General features: G+C 39.7%; 1 protein-coding gene across 1 annotated transcript; it reads left to right on the top strand.

The window, feature by feature from the left end:
* Nucleotides 1-1737: 1737 nt before the first annotated feature.
* CEP152 (centrosomal protein 152) lies at nt 1738-23395 on the top strand. Its single transcript, XM_085233709.1, has 28 exons — nt 1738-1963; nt 2513-2635; nt 3177-3277; nt 3793-3859; nt 4064-4408; nt 4884-5055; nt 5376-5516; nt 6758-6897; nt 7167-7367; nt 8673-8820; nt 10268-10359; nt 11078-11241; nt 12203-12410; nt 13803-13916; nt 14044-14174; nt 14341-14469; nt 14613-14748; nt 15005-15184; nt 15800-16072; nt 16534-16602; nt 16957-17607; nt 18558-18723; nt 19906-20094; nt 20501-20582; nt 20665-20771; nt 21298-21454; nt 21744-21847; nt 22105-23395. Exons 2-28 carry the CDS (start codon nt 2549-2551, stop codon nt 22896-22898), a joined length of 5148 nt encoding a protein of 1715 aa, XP_085089835.1. The 5' UTR covers nt 1738-1963; nt 2513-2548; the 3' UTR covers nt 22899-23395.
* The last annotated feature ends 357 nt before the right edge of the window (nt 23396-23752 follow it).

The following is a 23752-nucleotide window of genomic DNA, read 5'->3' as shown; positions in this document are numbered from 1 at the left end:
AGCTAAGTACTCCTCTGTAACAGAATGGTAGAGTGAAATATATGACAGAAAAAGGGTTTGTGGGTTGAGATAAGGACAGGGAGATCACTCACCTATTACTATAATAGGCAAAACAGACTCAGCGTAAGGGAGATTGATGCGATCTGTTGTCTATTAATAGCAGACTATAGAAGCGAGAACTAGAATCAAGGCAAAAACACCGTCCACCCCTTCTAACCTCCTTCTTCCTGAATGGCACAGAGGAACAGGGGCGGTGATAAGCCCGTAACACTTTGTCTTTGCTACTCGTTCTTCCCCACTCTTGCCCCTGCTGTAGCATGAGGTCTCTCCTGTGGGATGCAATCCTTCCTGAACTAATCTCACATGGGCTCTCGATGGGCTGCAGCCTCCTTCAGGCCACATCCACTGCTGCACTGTGGGTTCCTCCGTGGGTTGCATCCGTTTTTTCTGGAGTGGAACCAGGAATTAGGTGTTAGAAACTGAAAACCAATGTGCCTCTACTTGCTTATTAAAGTTGCTTATCTCCTCTGTGGATCACCTCCTGTAAATTATGCCATCTCCCATGCACTTATGCCAAATTAAAAATTAAAAACTTATGCAAATTAAAAATAATCTTTTTTTGTGGAAACTTTTCCAAAATACCCATCTTGAGGAGGTTACTCTGAACTTTTGGCACACACAGACTTCTTTTTAAAATAACTTCATTTAGACTTCATTTAAAACTACTAGTGGAAATGCCGAGGAAATTGCAAGCATTGGTTAATCTCTGTTGTAATGGTTACTAGCACCCCTGGGAAAAACAGCTAATATTCCCTATAAAGCCCCATTTACAAGGCTTAGCATGTTAATTCCATTTCAAAGTGCCTATAAATTTCACTGAAACACATTAACAGGCGTATCCGCTTGCTTCCATCAATAAAAATACTACAAGAAATGACTGAGCCGCCTCTCCCCAACCCCAGCTTCCATTTTCAGCTGTTGGGCAGGATACTTCTTACAGCTGAGGCTAAGTGTCACCAGATGGAGCTGTTACATATTTTCCTCATCGCTGAACAAAGCATTCATTGTTCAAAAAAAAGTGATTTTTTTTTTTTTAATTTATTTTGGATGTTTGCTGCAGGCTATTCTGCATAAGGAGTTTGTGAGCTCACAGAAACTTTTTTTTTTTTTTTTTTTTTTAAATAGATTGTGGCCAGGCCTGGAAGCCATGCGGCTCCTTCCACACAGCCCCCTGAGCGCAGCCATTTTTCGGCTGTGCCCTTCCAGGGCTTCAGGTGAGAATGCCTGGCAATGCGGATATCTTGTGCCATTGCCACCCTGCCAGCACAGCGCGGCGAGGGGACAAGGGGTCAGCTCGTGGCAGCTGTGTGACGAGTGGGGTGACAGCAGCCCCTCAAAATACACTCTACGGTGTGAAATGCATATGCTCTGCTGCCAGCTCGCATCATGACGCGGTCACGATCACGGAACGTCGCCCCGTCGGGCTGTGACGTCAGGAGGGCACCGCTCTGATGACGCCACCGCGCTGTTGCCGGGCAACCGCCACGTCCCGCTGCGAGATGGCGCCGCTGCCCGCCCGCCGTGCGCGCGCAGTCCTCCGCAAAAAAAAAAAAAAAAAAAAAAAAAAAAGCCCGCCTCTCCGCAAACAGGCTGGAGCCATTGGTCGGTCGCTTAGCCAATCAGCGCGCTAGACCCGTTCCCGCGGCCACGCGCGCCTGCTTTCAAACAATCAGATCGGCGGGTCTGCAGCGCAGCCGAGCGCGGCTGGGGCGGGGCGGGGCGCTGCGCAGAGGCCTCTCGCCTCTTCCTGCTCCGCGATCCGGCGCCGCTCCGGCTGCTGGTTGGTGCACGCGGCTGTCTGTCAGAGCGGCGGGCGCACGTTCGGTTGTCATGCGGAAAAGCGGCGGGGTCGCCGTCGTTGTGTTGGAGGGGAAGCGGGCGGTCGTCTCTCCCCGCGCCTCAGGTGAGTGGCGGCGGTGGTCGGGCCCGCTGTTCGGCTCCTTTCGTTTCTCCCGGAGGCCGGCTGGGAGGCTCTTCCCGCTGCGCGTGGCTGCGGAGCGCCGGCGCCGCGCTGAGGGAGAGCCGGGCCTCCGGATGCGGCCGGCCTGCGGGGCGGAACCGCGTCTCGGGGCCCAGCCGGCTGCGGAGTGATGCTGAGGCTGCTGGTCTCGCCGCAAAGCGCTTTCACCTGGAGCCGGCACAGCCCTTCGCCGAGCTGTAGTCTGCTTCTGCTTAGAGCGGAGCGCGATCCGTGCCTAAGAATAAATGAAGCAAGAGTACCTTAAGTGAGTTATAGTAGCTTCGTGATGAAAGCGTTCGGGTAATTGGCTTTAAATAGCGAATTCTTAGAAGTATCGCTCATACCGGAAAACAAATTCAAGTCAATGATACATCTCACGTGCAACGTTACTTTCAAAATGGCATTTTTCTGTTTGGCTCCTTAGTTTAGGAGCTTTTTGGAATATATTTCTTTCTTTTTCCTCATGTGTGATATTTTCGTGTCTCGTAATAGGTTTTCCTGGGTACTGGAAAATACTGTTAGAGCACAATGTCCCTCGACTTTGATAGTGGAGCTCTACAGACTCAGCACGAAGATGAAGACTATGACCAAGAGGACTATGCGAGAGAGCAAGAGGTTAAAAAAAAAAGTTAATCTGAAGGCTTGTGTAACTAGTATCCCACCATTTATTGTCCTTTTTATTTTTTAATTTACATTTTACTCTTATAAAGAGAACGTAAAACAGTGTGGGCTGTGTTTTGGAGCCCTGTAATGTTACGTGTAGAGGCTGGAAGGCCTTGATCATCTCTTGCCCAGGCAGTAGATAGAATGCTAAAAGCTGCTGTCACCTACTTTTTGCATTGTTCATAGCTTTTTCACGTATTGTAATTACTTGGCAATAGCTGTAATCTGACAATCTAAGAAAAATGAAGAATCACTTCCTCATTCCCTATTCACCACATCTACGTGGTGGCCTTTAGCTTGTCTCTTGTTAGGAAAAGATCTACTAGAAAAATCACTAGGTTAATAAATACTCTGTGAAGCCTTGTGGGATATAAGTCTGTGAACGAGTGACTTCTTTTCTATGAAGGAAGAAAACCAGGATTTTGTGCTAGCAGCTTATTTAATATATGTCTGCCAGACTTTAGTTGAATGCATGTTGTTTGTTCTGTTTCAGTTGCAACAGCTGTTGACAGACCTTCCCCATGATATGCTGGAGGACAGTGGAGACCAGCTCTCCAGCTATTCGGACTCTAGCGTTCATGAGACTGAGGAGCAGTAAGGCTTGTACTATATTTTTTAAATTATTTCTTAAGTAAGTCATGCTTTTGAGAATAGAACCAAATCTCAGCTGACCGTAGAATCCTTAGAGATGGAAAGGGCCTTTAAAGATCATCTAGTGCAACTCCCCTACAATGAATGATGGCATGCACAGGTAGATCAGGTTGGTCAGGGCTTGATCCAGCCTCGAAAGCCGCCAGGAATGGGACATCCACCACATCTGTAGGCAACCTTTTCCAGTGCCTCTCCACTCTCACTCTAAAAGACTTTTTCCTTATATCCAACCATAATAAACCCTCTTTGAGCTTGAAGCTATTTCCACTTGCTCTATCGCCATACACCCTACTAGAAGAGGTGTATGGAAAGCAATTTAAGTAAAAGGCCTGCTGTACTGTAGTATGGTTGGGGCACCTCTTAATTTAATGAAGTGGGCTTTTGTATTTGTTGTGTTGGTGTTTTTTTTTTTTTTTTTTTTTTTGAGTACTGTAACTAAGCTTTTTGTCTTTTTCTAGATCACAGGAAGCTCGAAAGCCTGGTGGAAGGTGGAATGATCATCTATTGATAACTGATGCTCAAAATGTAAGTTTGTGTAAACTGTGATATAATGAATAGTGACTACTTGTGGATGATTACATACTAGATATTCTTTAAATACACTAGAGAAGTAATTTTACCATAGGCAGCATGCTCTGCTATTCATCTGAAATAGTTCTACTTTGACAGTTGGTAAGAAAAATTTTGAGTTTTCAGAGAGCAAATGTTAATTCTCTTATTCATTTATAGGGTTATGAACAAGGACAAAATCTGTACCCTGACCAATTCTTGTGTGACCAGCAAAATGACCATGTTGAAAAACATGCCAAGAATTGGAATGGCCTACATAACAGTGAACAGATGAAACATTTATATGATGTGAAAGAAGATTACTCTGGCCAGAACAGTCAAGAAGATCCAGATGATGTCTATCTTGATAGAGATGGATTTAATGCTCCAGGTTGCTACCAACAGAGCAATTTATATCATCTTCCTGAGAACTTCAGACCGTACACTAATGGCCATAATCCAGAATTTAACAGTCAACAGAATCAAATAATAAACTTTCCCGATGCTCCAAAGGAACATCTTAAGGTATTTTAGAAGCTGATGTATTTTTCTGACTTGGTGAAAATTTTCATAGGCTTTAGCTGCTGATAGTAATATTTCCAGATGCCTTTAATCTGTTATTATTAGTTGAAACAATGATATAAGGCTTCTGTAATCAATTTTGCATATTAAAACAGGAAAGTGTTAAACATCTGAGTTTTTTATATGTCCACGTTACAATTTTTTTTCTTCGTGTTGGCTAGCCAGAAGTCCATGAGGAGGAATGAATGTGGTGAACTGAAGCATGTGTTTACTCAGTTGAAATTGAAGGCTAAAGCAGAAGCCTTTGTTACGGTTTTTATCACAGTTGAATAATATCCTGTATAGGATCCTGTAAATGAGAAGAGGAGCTACTAAAGCTCTTCTTGATATTAACCAGTAAAACAAAAAGGAAAAATATTTTAATTGAGGAATTCTACAGTTGTAGCTCTCATTTCTTTATTCTTATATATTGTCACAGCAGCCGTTTGCTACATCTGAAGTTGTTAGTGGCCAATCAGCAGAATCTTACAAAGTGATGTATAAACCTTACCAAAATGATGTTCATAAAAAAATTCCAGTAACCCAAGAAGGAATGAGAAGAAATGAAGTGTTTGAAGATTTGCAACACGAATTCTCAGGCAATGAAGAAAGTAAGCAGTTTCTATATAGACTTGAAACAGAATTGAAACTTGTATTAAAAGTCCACTGGAAATCAACAGCAGGTTATACATATCAGATGTTGATCATAAATATGTTGTTTTATTTTGCTCAGAACAATGGAGTTCAAATCCAACAGAGCTATTTGAGTAATGTGAATCAAACATGGATAAAAAATAATGCACTTCTCTGAACTAACAGTGAATTTGGCTCTTTATGGAAAAGCTATATTGTGTCAAGAAATGCTTATGATCCCAACTTGTTTAATTGACTGCACTAACTTGTTGGTATGCTCTATTTGAACTTCTGGCAGATTCTTCAGAGAATATGCAGATTCTTCAACTTAAAGCTCTAAGCAAAGCAAGAGAGAGACGAGTGGAAGAACTTAATGAAAAGCTAGAAAAGAGTGCACAGCAGATTAGGTATTTGAGCCATCAGCTTTCAATCATCACAGGTAAAATATTGTACTGATATCTGATTTTAGATTTTATCTGTATCTAACAACTTGTTTATTCTGATGCTTTGACTTAGGTAGTATCTCTCCAAGAACTGAATGTCTTTGTAAACTTGATTTGGGATTTTGTGGACCTACCTCTCTTCTCCATCATTCCTTTGAAGCAAATTCCTTTAATGGGTGCCTATTTGCCTAACTTGTCCTAACTTTTTCTGCACTGATTCTCAGGAGCACCACTGTATTGCAGAATTCCCATGTGTTTAGCATCAGAAATATGCAGAAAAATGAGAAGTTTACCTAAGTAGTGTGCTAAAAGCACAACAACTGAAAAGTAGGATAAATGTGCATCTGTTGTGGGAAGAGAGCTAATGTCTAGTTTAACAACCAATTTCATAGTCAGAGAATGGCTTGGGTTGGGAGAGACCTCCAAGATCCCTCTGGGCAGCCTGTGCCGGCACTTCACCACCTTCCCTGTGGAAAAACTTTCCCTTGACATCTGATCTCAATCTCCACTCCCTTAGTTTAAAACCATTTGCCCTCATATTATCACTATCTACCCATGTAAAAAGTTGATTTCTATCCTGTTTATAATCTTCCCTTAAATACTGGAAGGCTGTAAAGAGGCCTCCCCAAAGCCTTTTCTTATCCAGACTGAACAAGTCCAACTTCCTTATCCCATCTTTGTAGGACAGGTACTCCAGTCCTCTAGTCATCATTGTGACCCTCCTCTGGACCCTCTCCAAAAGCTCCAATCCTTATAGAGAAGGACTTCCAAAACGATCAAAGCTATGTTATAGGTCGGTGGTTATTTTTGCCTCAGTTTTCATTAGGAGTACACAAAGAAGAATCATAAGCGTGCGGAATTAAGAATGTAATTTTCAGGATGTGAAAGGAGCAAAGGAGGGAGAATTTCAGCTGTCAACCATTTTGATGTCTTGGCTGTTCCTTCAAAGGAATTGTTTCTCCCTTCACAAGTTTTAAGGGATCATGCTAGTTCCTCGTGCTAACAGAACAGGACTTGTTTCTGTGGGAGTTCTGAGTGTACAATACCACTATCCATCCAGCTATCAGTGGACAAAGCCCAACTGAACTTTTCTGTCTTCTGCTTATTGCCTACAGTATGAGGTGGAAGGCTCACAGACAATTGTTCTGTAGAGCAGGGATGTTGAACAGTGATGTTCCAGGAAGTTGTTGGGTGTTCAGCTGTGTTTCTCACAGAATTATTGTTCTTCTCTCTAAAGGTGAAAAGGATGGTTTGGCTGTTAGTCTTCATGAGTCTCAAAAACTCTATCAGAATGGAAAAGAACGGGAAGTGTATCTTGAAGGCCAAATAAAGGCGCTTGAAACTCAAATTCAGACTCTTACTACCAATGAGGAGCAGGTACTGTACATATTATTAAACTGTTTATTGTGAAAGATCTTTACAGGATATTTGTAGTGCAGTCACATTAAAAGTAAGTGCCAGTCTCCTGGCGTGCAGCGTGTTATGATCCCAGATGAATCAGTGGGGTGTATTGGTGGAAAAATAGTTTGTATTAAAATCCAGACAGCATCAAGAATTTTAGCAACTCTTGCACAAAAGAACTGAGTTGACACACAGAACATTGGAGCAAAGGTAAAATGTGAGCTACTCTAATGCTATCCCTACAGATATTGAAGCAATCCAGAGTGGCAGAAGTAGCCATGGAAAGCATGCAGAAGCAGCTGTTAGAACTTCAGCGTTCAGACACTCTTCAGCGAGCCAGAGAACAGCATGATGCTGTTGTTACAGCACTCAAGCAGAAGCATGAGAAGCAAGTATTATCATTAGAGCAGAAACTTGATACTACAAAATCTGCACTACAGGAGCAGGTGAGAAATTATTTCAGGGTACTGAGTACTCTTCTGAATGCTCTGGGTTTATAATCTGAAGAGCTCCATATGGAAGGTGTTAGTTGAAGAGGAAGAAAATACTGTGCAAGTCTCAGTGTTATGAAGCCTGTGTGATATGTGTCTATAAACATCACTAAACAGTTAGAAGTTACAACGGCCTATATAACAGATGCAGAGAAGGTTGCTTTACCAGAGGAGGCAAGACTTCATTGTCTTAATGTCCCTCCTGAACCTTATTCCTATGCACAGTCTTTTCTTGAGTTGAATACCTGGGAATCTGGGAAAGAGAAGTACTACTTAGACTGGGTTTTATAATCATGCGACATGTGGTTATCTGATACACAGTAACAGTCTGTTATGCCATGAAATGCACAGGTTGCTCTGAAAGTAATGTCTCCTGTTTATTTCCATAGAAACTACAGCAGATACAAAGAGCACAACACCACTTTGATAAAGCAAATTCTCAGCTACCAAATGCTGTTTTTCAACATAGTTGCTACCATTAGCTACACATTTTTGCAGGTGATGAACTGCCTGCAACTACTTGTTTTGCTTGTAAAAATATGTTCCAATGGAAGTGACTCACTGTTTCACAGATGCTATGATGGCATCATTGCTAGGAAAATGTTACCCATGTAGGCCATTTTTTATTGGCCTGGCCTTATGGAAGTTGGAAGGTGCCAAGCCCAGACTGTGTGGTGAGTGTGGTAGAACAATGTAGCCAAGATTGGCAATGTGCTCAACCAACTTCAAACTTGAATGGGGCCTGGTGTTATCATGTTGCAAGGGAAAGGTTTTTTTGTTTTTTTTTTTCTCTGGGTGGCTAGAGCTTGGAGGCTTCAGCTTATTGAGTGTTGTGATTTAGAGATCTGGTTTGGTGTTTTGTCCAGATTCTGAGAAATCCAGAATGATTACACTTTTCCTATCCCAAAAGAGAGTGTGTATTACTTAACCTGCTAAGTGCTGCATCTCAGACCTTTTCTTTGATGGGGAATTCAGATCTCCCCTATCCATGGACTGCTGTTTTGAGTCTAGCTTGTAGTGGTGACACCTTGTATCACTAGTAACTAGTGCATCACTAGTAATGACTAGTAATTACAGGGCCTATCTGACGTGCTAAGAACACACTGCTCTAGGAAGCACAGGACAGTTTGCATCCATGTTTGTTCTTATATGTGTATACTTACTGTTTCTTTGTGGAAACTTAGTTGCTCTGGGAGGTCACTTGTCTATTTTGGATGGTTGGGTGTTTGTTGCTCGAATAAAAATAATTTTTCTTCCTAGAAAGAGCTTTGCCAAAATCTAGGAGAGCGTGTTAAGGAACTTGAAAAAATGCTGGAAGAAACCAAATGTGAAAAAACTGAAATAATAAATCGATTGACAAGAAGTCTTGAGGAAAGCCAAAAGCAGTGTGCAAACTTACTGCAAACAGGCAAGTCTTTTCCTCACACCATATCTTTCCCTACAGAAACAACTAAAGCATGACATTGCAAGTCTGTGTTCAACATCAAGCTATATGTATAGTGGACCACTAAACAAATGTTATGCTACCACGGAAGTATTCTTCACTTAAAAGTATTTTAAGAAATACTTTAGTGTTATCTGATGTGAATTGGTCAATAGCAGCTGATCTGTCAGCATGTACCTGGCAATTTCAGCCTTTACATGCTTAGTACCTTGTACTGTCAAGCACATTTAAAACATATCCACTATTAAATCAGTGGAAGCTTGGGTAGATGTCATTTTGTGTTGTTAAAATCTATTTATTCATTTTTCTTACATGCCTTTTCAAGTTTCATTTGGAATAGATGTCTACTCACAAATTCTGTAGTTGAAATAAATAAAAGCTGGTGTAAAAAAAAAATATATATATATATAGTAGTTGCAGAACTAAAGCTTTTAATCCTTGAGAAGTTTCAACATGAGCAACCATGATGTGGTTTTCACTAGTTAGGTCTTTGTGAAGCAGAGCTTTACTGTTGTACAATAAAAAACTCAGTGTGAATTGCTATTCTAAATGCAAATGTTGAAGAAGTTTTCTTGCAGCTGGAGACTGCTTCTTGACAATTTCCTATCAGTAGGAACAGTGTATAGAATTTTCTGCTCATTATATGTATGTATTGTGCCTCCTATTAGATATGGAAGTGTTTTAATAGTTGTTTGCTTTTTAGGAAAGGACAACATAACTTACTGAAATGCCTTTCTTACCAGATCCTGGATTTAAGTGTATGTTCTGCTTGAGAACTGTGGTAATCTGGAAGAAAAGTCTCTCCAGAGAGAGCATGGTGGTGAGGATGGAGGAGGAGACAAACTTTTAGCTGTGTATAATGTAGAAACTATATAAACGATTTTTAAGAGTATAACTGCCAGCTGGAAAATCATCATGACCTTTTCCTCCATGTCTTATTCATCAAAAGCCTTACACCAATAGTAAATTGGCAAACTCTTAGAACAAAATTCCTTATCTCTGGAGGAGCCAGAAGTGTCCTGTTTTCCAAGGCTGTCCTGTTCCTGCTAACTTTGCACAGTTTGGTGTGGGCTTTTTTTTTTGTTTTTTTTTTTTTTTTTCTAAATTCTAATGAGCTACACAGAAAGCAAACCTTTGGCACATCTTGCTTCTCATGGTATTTGTTTTAAAGCTACAATAAAAATTCTGAAACAATTAAGTCAGCATAGTTCCCAAAGTTGAATTCAAACTGTCACTTAAATTGGAGAACAGTAGTAGCCCAAGTTCATCTGTTTGGTGCCATTGTTCTTTGTTTTTTTCTTTTTTGTTTGTTTTTGTTTTGTTTTGTTTTAGATCACTTGGTCTTTCTTGCATATTTAATATTTATGCTTTGCTGTTTTTTTGTTTTTATTTCTTTTCTTCCCTGCAATAGGCTCCATACAGGAGGCAAATCAGTTACGGTTTCAGTTGCAACAAGCTCAGTCTGCGCACATGATAAGCAATAACCTGAACAAGGCTTTGCAGGTTAATTTCTTTTATTAAATATTTCACATTTAATTAGGTTTTGATTTTAGGGAGGTGAGCATTATAGCTGACAGGCTGGTGGTTTCATATACATATTTGTGTGTGTGTCTGTGTGTGTATATATACATGTGTACAAGTCTGATATTGTGCGTCTGACCTGCTTGTGGAAAGGGAAGCACATAAATTCAATGTGTTGGGAATGTCATAAGTTGGCCTAGAAGGAAGATTGTGGGTTTTATTTTCTGAAATTTTTTGATGTGCCATCAAGAAGAAATACTAAGGAGTCCTCTTAAATACTACTGGATGTCTGTGTTTCCAATTCAATAAGTGATCTCTCTAGATCTATCATCTTAAAGCGAGGGACCCTAATAGGTATTGGAGTATAAACTGCGTGTGCTTTTTATACGGTAAAATGAACAACAGGGCATCACAGGGAAAGAAGTACTAATATTTAATTTCATCTATGAACCATAAGATCAATAGAATGTACTGAGCAACAGAAAATATTAACTGATTAATTTGTAGTTGTTGTATGTTACACTTTGCTATCAAAATGATTGATGTTAAAAAGGAAAAAAAAAAAATAGAACACTCAAGAAAATACAACTAGTGTATAGAAAGAATAACTCCATGTATTTGTTTTCTTTGTAAGAATCATTCTCTTGATACATTTGCTTGGAGTTTCTCAGCTCTGTAATTTTTTGTCTGTTCTTTTAAGGATGAATTAATGGAACTGAAGGAAGAAATAACTTTGTATGAATCTGCTGCCAAACTTGGAGTATTTTTGAATGATGCAGGTGGAGAGCTGCATACAAACCTCAGTGATTCCTGTGTAGATTTGGGGATTAAAAAAGCCACCATGAATAACTCAAGGTTCTGCAGGTACTGAGTAATTCTTATGGGGGAAAAAAAAAATCTAAAATCTTCCATAACTTACACAAGTAATGTGTAAATTCAGTTTTTTACTTCCTTTTTTTTTTTTTTTTTTTTTTTTTTTGTAATGGATACTGCTTGTATCCCCAGGTAATTGGAGAAATAGGAATTTGAATTCAAAGTGTACACTGAATGCCTCATCACTGCTTAATGCATACTCAGGTTTCACAAGAACTGTGTTACTGTTCCTTGAGTGTGATTCCTTTTTGGTGTTTCTGGAGTGATTTTTTTTTTTTTTTTTTTTTTTTTTTTTAATCAATTGCCATGAGAGTTCAGTAGAAAGCATTTAAGATGTGCAACAAAGTAAGGAGTTTTTTCACTTGTGATGCTTAAGAAGCAGTCTGTTGCATGGCATGGGAGACTAGCCTTGTGTTCTTCGGGACTTGAACTCTGCTTCATTAAATCTTCTTGTAAAATCTGAAATATGTTATAGGGAATGTAGCAATATACTTGAGTAATTGGTCTGCATATGGAGTGCCACTGAATTTCTCGACAACAGGCAGACATATCTTTAACTGTGGAAAAATTCTATTTTCCTGCTTGCATGGATTATGCTCACGGATAACTATTTTACCAATTGTATGGATTGTGTTCATGGTTTTGCTCAAAGATTCCATGTTACTTCTTCATGCCCATGCTGTCTCTATAGCAAGTCATCTTGAAGTACTTTGTGTCATGTGAGAATGGATCTTCTGGGAGAAACAGCAGAACGAACGTGTTTTCTGTACGTTAATTGCAGCTTAATGAAAAAGCATGAGGCTTTTGTTTTCATGTTCTCTCATTCTTTTTACTCATACTTCTTAGAGCTGAACTTCTGTGTGGTAGTATCATTTGCTCTTCTTGCTAAGACTGACTTCTGGATAAGTGTTTTGTTTTCTAAATACTGAACTGGTTATGTTTTCCCTAATAGTATAATACAGAACAGAGACATGGATAAAGAACTCTCTAAAGATGAAATTATTGTAGAATTAAAAGCTGAACTGGAACGCTTATTGAGCAGTAATAAAACGAAGAGAAACCAAATTACTCAATTACAAAATGATCTTGAAGATTGCCAGAAGAAGTTAGAGGAATTCAAGCAGTTGTTGAAAGCAGAAAAAGCATCAAAAGAGTTGGAGGTTTGTTCTTTCACATATTTTTCAAGTCCTTGGAATTTATACTGTGGTTTAATAAACCAAAGCAACATTAAAATTTCTTATGAAAACGGGACAAAAAAAAAAAAGTTATGTAGTAATTCATAGCAATTAAGTACATTTGTCTTTGATCTTAAGGGAAATATTGTTGCTTTGGTGATACCTTGTTTTGTATCTGTGGCGAGAAAGAAAGAAACTGAATAGCATAATTTGGGCAGAATATGTCTTTTTAAGTGAGTTCTGATACAGTAACTTACTTTCCTGATAGTGCAGGCAAGTAAGCCACTGTGCTTTTTTAACAAAAGCTAAATTTCACTGTGGGCAGTAGGTTTTATTTATCCCAGTGGTGGTGTAATTGATGTGATGTAAAACACATTGCTTTCTCATGGCATTTGCTCTCTAATTTGATCAGTCCTTTCATGGGCTGCATAAAAGGAGGCATGGCCAGCAGGCTAAGGAAAGGTGATTGTTCCCCACCTACTCTACCACTGTAAGACCCCACCTTCAGTGTTGCATCCAGCTCTGGGACTTGGAGCACAAGAAAGGCATAGACCTGTTAGACTGGGCCACAGAAATGTTCAGAGCCGGAGCACCTGTGTCTGGAGCTTCTCTTTGAAAAAAAGGCTGAGAGAGCTGGGGTTAAGTCTGGAGAAAGGAAGGCTCCAAGGGCGCTTTGTTGCAGCCTCTCAGTACTTAAGTTTTGCATATAAGAAAGATGAAGAGATTTTTGCAAGGACATGTAGTGATGGGATAAGGGATAATGCTTTGAGTTGAGAAAATAATAGATTTAAGTTACATACAAGGAAAAAAATTCTTTGCTTTATGATAGTTGCAAGGCACTGGAACAAGTTGCTCAAAAGTTGGGGGTGCCTCATTGCTGGAAGTATTCAAGGTCAGGTTAGAAGGGATGGTTTTGTGGGAACTATCCTTATCTATGGCAGGGATTGGACTAGATGATCTTTAAAGGTCCTTTTCGACCCAGACAAATTGTGATACATGCAGAATCTCTTTAATGTTAATCACGTGGTCAAGAGACACACAACTTCAAATTGTGATGTGACTGGAGTTGTAATAAGCTCTTTTGTAATCTGTGTGTTCTGACCTGGGTGTGGGACAGAAATATAGTTTGTTTCAGGGGTCTAATCTCAGCTGGATAACAGCAGTCAGCTAACAAACACAATGTCAAGTATGTACTTTTAGGAATAGCATTATGAAACTTTTCAAGAGTAACAGTGATACTGTTATTGCACTGCTGTACTTTCCTTCTTGCTTGGTTTTGCTTTCTGTAAGTAAAATACAGTTGTAACTCTTTTTAAGGAATCTGTTTCTAGAGTGCACGTACCTTTCGAAAGTTATCATCTCAATTTTATTTTTTAGCCAGTGACAAATCAAAACGATGCTTTGGTGGCCAGTCTGTTAGATTCTGATAATCTTAAGGAAGAAGTTTTGAGACTCAGAAAGGCAAATGAAACTTTGCTTAGAGAAGTTCAGGTGAGACAAAAATGCTTTGCATTCCTATTTAAAAAAACAAACAAAAAACAAAACAAATCAAACCCCAAATCTGCATTTATAGAAGATGCCTTAAAGCTCACCTGCTCCTTGACTCCTTTTTGTGCAGAACCATGCTTTGACTATTGAAGAACTGAAAGAAAATGAGGAAAAACTGAGAAGCTCAAACCAGGATCTCTGCTGTCAGATGAGAAAGATGGTTCAAGAATTTGATGAGGATAAACAAGAAGCCATTGACAGGTTAAGTCCGTTAACACTGTTTAGTTTCTTTTGTGAACTTTGATCCTGCATGTGTTCATGAGGAGAGTCTGCTTTGGAAATGTAGCTTCTTTCTGAAACAAAAGCTGAACCCTATTTTGAAGAGGATTCTTCACGTAGGCAGTGTTTTCCTTTCTTGAAATCGTAGGTGTGAAAGAACATATCAGCAACACCATGAGGATACAAAAGCCCAGTTTGAGAAAGACATGATGCAGAGGTATGCTGCAGAAAAACAGCAGCTTATTCAAAGTTATGAAGAGACAGTCTCGCAGCTGAAGTAAGCATTTTCAGTTTTTTCAGTGCTGTGAAACATCTGTGCTTCATGTCTGGCCCTTAGTGCTTTTTAAAATGCTCTTTCAAAGCAGTTAGTATCCTGTGAGTTTAAAAATGGAATGCTAATGTGTGATTTGTACTGTGAAGGGCTACCATAGAGGAGCTGAACAGAGAGATGACCACAGTGAAGGAATGTTACATAGCAGTCTGTGGTGAGAAGGACACCTTGGAAACTACTTTAAGACAGATGTTTGCACATGAGCAGCAGATGAGAGAAGATAAGGTATTGTTGCATCATATCATATTGAAGTATTTTTAAGATGAATCCACTCTTGTGTATTCCAACTTTATAATGGTTCAGGGCAGAGACTTGGTTTAAAATACAGTACTGGTAACTCTTCCTGCAGCTACTCCTTCTCATGTAGTTATCCTTCCCTAAAATATTGGCTCCTAAAGACAGATCATTCACTGGTGAAAGCTTGCTTTAATTGTTTTATTTTATTATTATTGTTATTAATTACTGGTGGTTTTTGTCCTAGCTCAAGAAACAGCTTTTAGAAGAAAAAGAAGAATCACTTAAAATTCTGAGAAGTGAGCTTGAGGAGAGATACAATAATTCTATTGCTGAAGCAAAGAGGCAGTGGCAGAAAGAAAAAGAAGTGCAGATTGAGAAGGAGGTTGCGTTTGCCAAAGTGCACTGGGAAAAGGAAGAAAAAGAGGTGTGAAGCTTGTACTGGGGATTTTAATTTTTTTGTTAATTTAACTGGATGAATTTATTTATTTTTTGGAGAAGGATGATATGTACATGTGGTAGTCTTATGTATTGCTCTTCTGGCATTTGAAGTGGTCGATGAGGAGCTGTTGTTTCAGAAGCCTCTGAAGTCAGTAGGTTTTACAGCTGATTGTGATCTTTGGAAAATTAGGCTTTATAAAGTAGCGCTGCAGCATGTAATCACAGCTGTAACATACAGCAGTTTTCTGCCCTAATCTGAGGGTCAAAAGTTCAGCTTTCTGTTCTGTTGGGCTCAGTCCTCCTATGCAAGTTCGTTATACATCTTTCTCCGTGGAAGCTAGATAGAAGAAGGAAGAAAAATAAAGAACCCCTTCTGTACCAAATGCGTAGCGGGGGTGTAATTTGGAGGGTGCAGGGGAAAGGGGGGGGATGAGGGGTCCAGCTAAGGTGCCCCTCCAAGGGTTTAAGTTTTGATGCTCTTCAGCAATGCTTTGTTTGTTAAATACTATTGAAATTCTATTTATATTAGAATGCTGGGGAAGAATGTCTTAAATCTATATCTATCTATCTATCTATCTATCTATTTTTTTTTTTTCCTTAGAAGAAAGAAGATGTCATTGCGAAAATAGAAAGAGAATGGCAAAGTAGGCTGGAAGAAGTTAAAAAAACTGTGTTTGAATGTAAGGACTGCAGCAGTCAAACAGATAGAGTAACGTGTGTGAATGATGCTTCAACTGATGAGTTAGCAAGGATTGTTGAGGATCAGAAGCTGCAGATCCAGAAGGCTCTGAAAGAAAAAAAGGCCTCTGAAGAGGCCTTAAAAGAACTTGAAATAAAACTCGAAAGTAAATACCGTAAACGTCTTGCTAGCCAGGTAACAAATGACTGTCCTGTTTGCCTGGAGTCTCTGTAACTCTCATGTGCCAATATGCTGACTGGGTCTAGTTAGACGTGCCACTGGGTCACCTTAATTTTTTTTTAATTTTTTTTATTTTTTAAGAAAATATGCTTTTCCTCTAATTTTCTTCAAGCTCAGTAGTTGATATTTATTATATTAGAAATAATAATTAGAATCATATAACTTTTTCTCTAGCTCTAATTTTTTACTTATCACTTGACCACAGCTGGTTGAGCTTTGCAGGAATTTTGAACTGAGGAAAGCTAAATTTTGTTTACACCATTTTAATGGAAAGAAGATAGTTTAATCCTCATCATTTTGGTATCTTCTTTTGCATCTGGAAATCCACTAGATGCAGCTAGTCTGATTGTATTACTTTCTTTAAACATAAGCAATAATAAGTCCCAACTGAACTCTTGTTTTTAATCTTTTTATAGGTTGAGGCAGCTTTAACCCAAGCACATGCCAGATCGCTGCAGGAATTAACAGACCTAAAAGAGTACAAGGTAAATCTGGAGACAGAACAAGAAAAGCAAAAAAGGGAACAGACAGAAACTGCAGCAAAGCTGGTAGCATAAAATAAGTGTAGTTCTGAACAGAATTTCTAAATCTTGTATAGAATGGGTGAATGCATGTATGTAGGGAATCACTAAGGAATGATGTTTCCAGTGTAGTATTACATTGATATTCTTTTCTATTTTTGCATTAATAATGATGTTTTTATTAAAGGCTGTATGAACTTTTCAGTGAACTGTATATATTCTGTATATTTTATATGTATGTGTGTGTATATATAGCTATATAATATGTATATGCCATATACATATATTTATAATGATTCTATTTTACTTGTTAACCAGTTGGCTTTGGCTTTCTCTCCTGATGAAGAAAAATGGAAGAATGAGCGTGAGAATACAGAGAAGTCTGGATTGATAATTAGAGAACTTGAGGATAAGGTAGTTTCTCTCAAGAAAGAATTAGAGCTAAAGGAAGAAGAAATCCCTGTGACTATCAAAGCAGCAGTAGCGAAAGCCCGTGCTCAGTGGAACAAAGAAAAGCAAGAAGAAATTACACAAATACAAGAGCAAAATGAGAGAGACTACCGATCATTCTTAGATGACCACAGAAACAAGATTAAAGAGGTTCTTGCAACAACAAAGGAGGATTTTGCAAAGCAGGTGAATGATCTCTCTGCTCAGAAGGAGGCAGAAATGAAGATGTTACTAGACCAAAAGCAGCGAGATTGGGAGGCTCAGGAAACAAAAAGACTTCAGGATGAAATTAATCGATACGAGGAGAAGACTCTGGTTGAGCTTGAGTGTTTGTTGAGAGAAGTCCATGAAGAGCTAGTTAAAAGTGCCTATAGTCAGCACTCTTGGGAGGAGAGAATTTCTGATGCTCCTGTTGAATTAAATCATCATTGCAAGGACAAACTGAAGGCATGCTTACAAAAGGCCTACAGAAGGACAATTTACAAAATTCTGGAAAAGCATGAGCAAGAGTGGAAAGAGGTAATATTTCAGGGAATTATAAATAATAGCTAGAGAAGAGATGTGTGAGAAAACAGGTGAGTGATTCATACCTGTTTTCCCTCACTGTGTAAAATCCACCTGATCCAGAGAATTGGGAAATCCATCGTTTGCAGTCATTTGTAACAAGTCCTTTAGAACTCTGAGAGAGGGCTAAATCCATGTCCAGCAACTTAAAGGATATGGTAAGGTTTGATTGTGAGACTCTCAATGTTTGTAGTAGAAGACAACCAGATTAGGAGAGGACATGCATCCACAGTCTTAAGTTAGGAGCATCTTAAAAACTCACAGTGACTTCTTAGTTTTATAGTACTGTGATTCAGGAATTTCTTTCTGTATGTCAGAGCGAACAAGCAAATAAATGGAGGCATTCCTCTACAGTTCAGTGAAACCCAGAACTGTACAGTAGTGATTGGATATTGCATTTCTACTCATTAAATCATCTTCAGGGATGCAGTGGCATACTTTTGGCTAATCTTTTTAACTGCCTTCAGGGAAAGTCAAGCTGATATAAAAATAAACCAAATTTAAAAGTGTACATCTCATCTGATACAGAATATTCAGAGCTCTGTCTGTATTTTTTTAGCTTCCTGAAAAGATGTCCACTGCTATGCCTTCTGTAGAGTCTTTAATATTCTGTTCCGGCTCAACTGCTGTTCCAAAGTCAAACTCTGGGTGTTATGAGGTAGTGCTATTACAGGGAATTACACTTAGTAACCATTCTCTATGCAACAGTACCTGTTTCCATCGCTATTCAAGCTGCTCTCTTCAGTTCTAGTTCAAGACTAATACAGCTGGATTGCAAGAATCAGAGCTAATACAGTCCTTTGGATTGCTTGTTCATCTTCATCCTAGCTTTAATAAGTAGTATGTTGTGGAACATATTGTTTCACTCTTTGTTGGATTTTCAGACAGTGTTCTTTCAATTGCAGAAAAATGAAAAACTACTGAATAATGCAAATAAAGAAGCATGCTCCTGCATGCAAGGAGGTGATGGAGAAACTGGGGATATGGCAAGATCCCCTTTTTACAGCATTGGACAGCAAGGAGAAACACAAAGAAGGCTGAAGAGACGGCATAAAAGTGGGACAGATGGAGGTATTGAATTTGTTTTCACTCTGACAGAGCTGTATGTTATCCAATTAGGCTTGATAGGCTTGAACTTGTGAACATTTGGATGGTAGAGGGAGATGCATTTGTCTGATAATAAGATTGTAGATAGAGGAACAATTTCACCTTTGGTGCTTAAAAGTTTGTATGCAAGCCAGTGCTGAGCCTGGTGAGCAGGGTGCAGACCAAATGGTGTCTTGGAGCAGCAAAGCATTAAAGCAGAGCTTTGAAGCCCAAAATCTACAGTTGTAAGGCAATACAAGGAATTGTGTCTTTGCATCAAGGGCACTGTTGTGTCAGGAATGATTCTTCAGCTGGCAAGGTAGTTTCTCCAGTTCTTTTGAGGAAGAATTTAGTTGCTGAGGAAATGTGAATCCTCTAGGTGATGCTTCTCTCCTCCTCCTCCCTGCTCCCACCTCCCTCCCAGCCCTTGAAACGTGCTGAGGGGTTGAGCGCTGTAGCTTTTCCCAAAGCTGTCCCATGCACTATGGCAGGACCGGAGGCTGCGTAGCTGGGGAAGAGCTTCATGGGAGGCACAGCAATGTCTCTGGGGCTTTCAGTTTATTTGAGTTGTTGTGCAACCGAACAACATAAAGGGAGAAAGCCCAAGAGAGTCTTTGGCTTTGTGCCTGTAACGCGGCTTGAATTCCTTCAGCACCAAAATAACAAACCATCTATTAAATGCAAAACAATGCAGGCAACACAGCCCTTCTGCCTCTCGAGCTCCCTGTGCTGGCTGTAGAAAGCAGCCATTGCTCCCCTGGAAGTAGCCCAGTCTTTGTAAATTTCTTAGCTTAACTCAACGCAGCCGCGTGTGAGCCTTCCCAGCTGGGCGAGTTTCCTTCAGCTGACTCCAGCAGGCCCTGTTTGGCTGTTGGCTTTAAAAATAAATAAATAAGGGGAGAGATAAGTGGCAGTTCAGCCTCGCAGTGTCGTATTGCTGCCTGTTTTGAGACCTCTGCATCTGATTGTTGACGGGAGCGTGCTGAGGCTGGGAAGGCTGTGTGACTTGAATGGAGCTGCTGCAGGTTCTGTACCAGGCTGTTGTGATTACTTAAATTGGACTCATACACGGTATGCTTCCTTAGCGTAGAGTGAAAATAGCAAGGTTGCATATGATTCGTTTGGGACCCTTGAGTGATGGGTGACTTCTAGTATTTGTTGTTTCAGATCAGCAAGGAGCAAGAAAGAACCTTTGGTCTCAGGAAGTTTTGTGCTGTGAACACTGCAGCCAGGAGCTGGAAAAGAAAGAGACTGTGTGCCAAGACTTGAAAAGAGAGTTGGAGACTGCTCACAAGCGTCTTCATCTCTCCGTAAGGAAGCAGAGAGCAATGTCAGAGCAGGTCCAAGGTAAGGATGGTGAGTCAGAAAGGAAAGCTGCAATTGTCTTGGCCTGACTGGCTGCATTTATATCCTTTCTTGCTCGATACAGTTTTCTGTGGATGTAATGGTGTGTGCACGCATGCTTTAACAAAGTGAAATGGAAACCATTGCTCCCATGGCTGTAAACTGAGTCTTTGCTTTGGGCCTTGCATATTGATGTTTTGCTCAGGCTAAGTCCAGTGGGTTCATTTACTTAGACTTCTGCAAAATGTGCTGTGTTTGATTCCTGCATGCTTGTATCTGGCTCAGCTGATCGTTTACTGGTGATGCTTGTTGACATTAGGGTCTTCTACATTAAGGCAGAAGTTTGTGATGTTTTATGTTGAACTCTGCTTGAATGAAGGGAAGTACATTGTTTTATGGTTCATTACTGCTTTTCTAGAAAACGAGAAGCTTGTGGAATCTCTAATTGCAGAAAACACTGAGATGAAGGCTAAACTGAAAGACATGGGCGCATCACCAAGGTATTTCAAAAAGCAATGTGAACAAGGCAATATTTGTAAGGTCTAGGCTGCTCTTAGGCTGTGTGACTTGTATTATTTTCAGGTTGCTGTCCAAGAGAAGTGTCTCAAAAGCCTGTTCATCCTGTGGCTCTGTGAAAGGGCTGGAAGAAATGCGTGCTCAGTACATTAAATCTGTGAGCAAGATAAAGAGTAAGTACGAGAGGCTTAGTTAAAAGGTTGTGTGACCAAAATCATTTACTTGGTACTTTTTCCTCCTTCAATTAACTTGGCCTGGGAGTCTAACTGCCAGGTCACCTAAGAACATCCAATTGATTTCTTAGTGGGGGGAATGTTGCCTTGGACAAGCTTCACTGTGAGATATGAAGCCTTGTTATGCAGTCCCTGCTTTGTTGCACTAATTTCTGTTTCTCAGATGGTACAAGCCTTGGATGTACCAACCATCATTTGTCCCAAACCTTGTGTTTTCCATGAGCTAAATGGTGATGGAGATGCAGGATGAGCCAATTAGGTTGTCGTGTCCGATGCTTTGTAGGGGCTGGCTCTGAGTCTTTCAGCACTGTGGAGACTGTGGAGCACAGCAGCTTGTGGATTTGGGCAGGAGGTTGGCTGGTAAATGTGGGCCCTCGTGCAGGTCTACTCAGCAGTCGTTTTGATGGTAGTTTTCTTTCTCTCCCCACTGTGGCAGAGCTGTCCCTAATGCAGTATGTTTCTGTAGGTGATATGCTGTGTTACATCCGTGAAAGTAAGGAGAGAGCTGCTGCAATGATTAAGTCGGAGGTTCTCAGAGAGCGCCAGGAGACGGCACGGAAAATGCGGAAGTACTACTTGACATGTCTTCAACAGCTTCTTACTGATAATGGGAAACAGGAAGGGTAAGCTCCTGCATGACTGGATATCTTTTGGTTTTGAAAGAATTCTGTCAACTTGAGTATAGCATTGTTTGTCCAGTAGCATTGTTCATCCTATGTTGGCGCAGGTGTTAGTCTGGCCTGATCTGATGAGACGGGTGTGGAGTCACTGCTGAGCTTGCTGGCAGAGAATTGCTGAGCTGTCTGACACCTTGTCTTCTCATTATTCTTCAACTTTTGCTGTTGTTACCTTTATGTAAAATGCAGAGTCTGGAGATCTTTAATTTTTTTCATGTTCTCTGGTTATCGGTAGAGCTGAAAAGAAAATAATGAATGCTGCTAGCAAGCTTGTTACAATGGCTAAAGGACTTGAGACACCTCTTCGACACACATTGCAGTGCAAAACTACCTGCTCAGGTATGTTGGATTATTTATTTATTTTCTTCTTCACTGTGTAGGTTTAATGCACATAGTAACCAAAATCAGATGTTTAGGGAGGTACTAAGTATTTACGAGCTTCTGAATGGATGTGTAAACATAGGCTGCTTATTTTGAGAATCTGTTTGACCTATATTTTAAAAAGGCCAACACCCCCTCCCTCATTAATAATTTTTTTTAATCTTTCATTGTTAATTTTTCTTTTATTTGATCCATTTCCTTCTCTACTGTTCTAGCTCTGCTCTTAAATTCTGACCTGCCAAGGGGAGTAGAATACTCAAAAAGAGATTGCCTATCTCAAACTAGGCCAAACCATATAGAAGGCAAATCTTGTGGCAAAAATACACCTGAAGAAGCTAATGATAAAGTTGTTCAGAAATACATACCACGTGACTTGAGACAACAATTTGATGCAAGACAGACTGAGGCACAACATATGCTTCATGAAACAGATACTTCACATATTCAGAATAGGAATATCTATAAACATCTTGTTAATGCTGGAAGAGATGGACTGTCAAAGTTTCTTCCAAATGTAGATGGAAGAGAAGAAAAATACAGCCACGTCGTAAATGCAGACAAAGAACTCTTGTGTGCAGCTAGTAATTTTGCAAATCCAAGTGTCCCTTCGCTTGCTTGTCAAGGACAGTTAGAAAATGTAGATGCTGCTAGACTTAAAAATGGCCCTGCCATCTCAGGATCAGCTCATCACATGCTTAAGAGTAAAAATGAAAGAACAGCCTTGAAAGATGATAAATGTATCCTCTCACGTGGGACCTGGCAAACTACATATGAAAGAATTCAGGACTTTGATTTTCCCAGAACTCCTGAGAGGGATGAAGGAAGCTGCAGTGAATGGAGTTCTGCGAGTGGAAGTTTGCATCTGGATGGTTCTGATAAGTCTGCAGTGTATCCTGAAGAAAAGCCCACTACTAATGAACAGAGGCAGAGTGTGTACTGTGAAGGACATGAAAATTTTGGTGGTACTTGGAGAGAACCCACTAATGGCAATGGCAGAATCTCAATGTAAAAAAACAGCACTATAGTTTACAGTAGAGACCAACTGAGGTCAAACTCAGATCATATTTCATCTCGTGGGTCTGACAAATCAAATTCTGCTAACACACAAACTAATACGCTGCTAATCTGAAATACAGAAAAATGCTGCAACAATACTTTGAAAAGAGTGGCATGGGATTCCCAGTCTCTTCAGCAAGGCGCTGATTCTGATAGCCCACTTAAAATAAAAAATAAAATAAAAAAACAACTTGAACCAATATCAGTGATAACACATTATTTTCCCTTTCAAGTGAGTATAAATGTGAGTGTGAAGAAAGGAAATGACTCAATTTTACTGGGTCCATTTCATGACCAATGTTACAGTTTAGACTGTTGCATGAAGAAATTCTATGCAACTATCACTTGAAATATTAACGTAGACTTTTGTTTACCTCTGTAACAGTGCTTTCATAGCTGTTTATAGTGTATTATGTACTTTTATTAAAAATAATATATTTTTATATTAAATTAAGTGTGCTGTGTTTATATAAAACAAACCTACTGTCGCTTGTGGTAATCTTTTGAAGTAGTTATGAATATTCCTTCAGAACTCAATGAGAGGTGTTGTTTGAAATGAGTTTTTCACTTGACTACCCTATTTTGAAGGACACCCTCTAGACCTGTGTATGTCTTCATAATAAGTATAAATACTTGTATTATCAAATGAAATTTCAAGTATTTTCTTTTGAGTGCAGCAAAAAACAGATTGTACTGGGCAGAGGAAGATACAGATGAAGGTAACCACATATTCCAGATGTTCCTTAAATAGCTACAAATTTAATATGGAAGTGTAGTAATTTTTTTCCTGATGATTTAAATGCTTGC

This window comes from Meleagris gallopavo, chromosome 12 (genome assembly GCF_905368555.1).
Source record: "Meleagris gallopavo chromosome 12, MGAL_WU_HG_1.1, whole genome shotgun sequence".
Taxonomy (NCBI): Eukaryota; Metazoa; Chordata; class Aves; order Galliformes; family Phasianidae; genus Meleagris; species Meleagris gallopavo.
This window is presented reverse-complemented; position numbering and strand designations above follow the sequence as displayed.

Coding starts and splice junctions, on each gene's coding strand:
- CEP152 (XM_085233709.1), top strand. CDS start 2,549: ATGTCCCTCGACTTTGATAGTGGAGCTCTACAGACTCAGCACGAAGAT. Junction 6,898..7,166: donor TTACTACCAATGAGGAGCAG/GTACTGTACATA, acceptor CTATCCCTACAG/ATATTGAAGCAATCCAGAGT. Junction 21,848..22,104: donor GTGCAAAACTACCTGCTCAG/GTATGTTGGATT, acceptor CTACTGTTCTAG/CTCTGCTCTTAAATTCTGAC.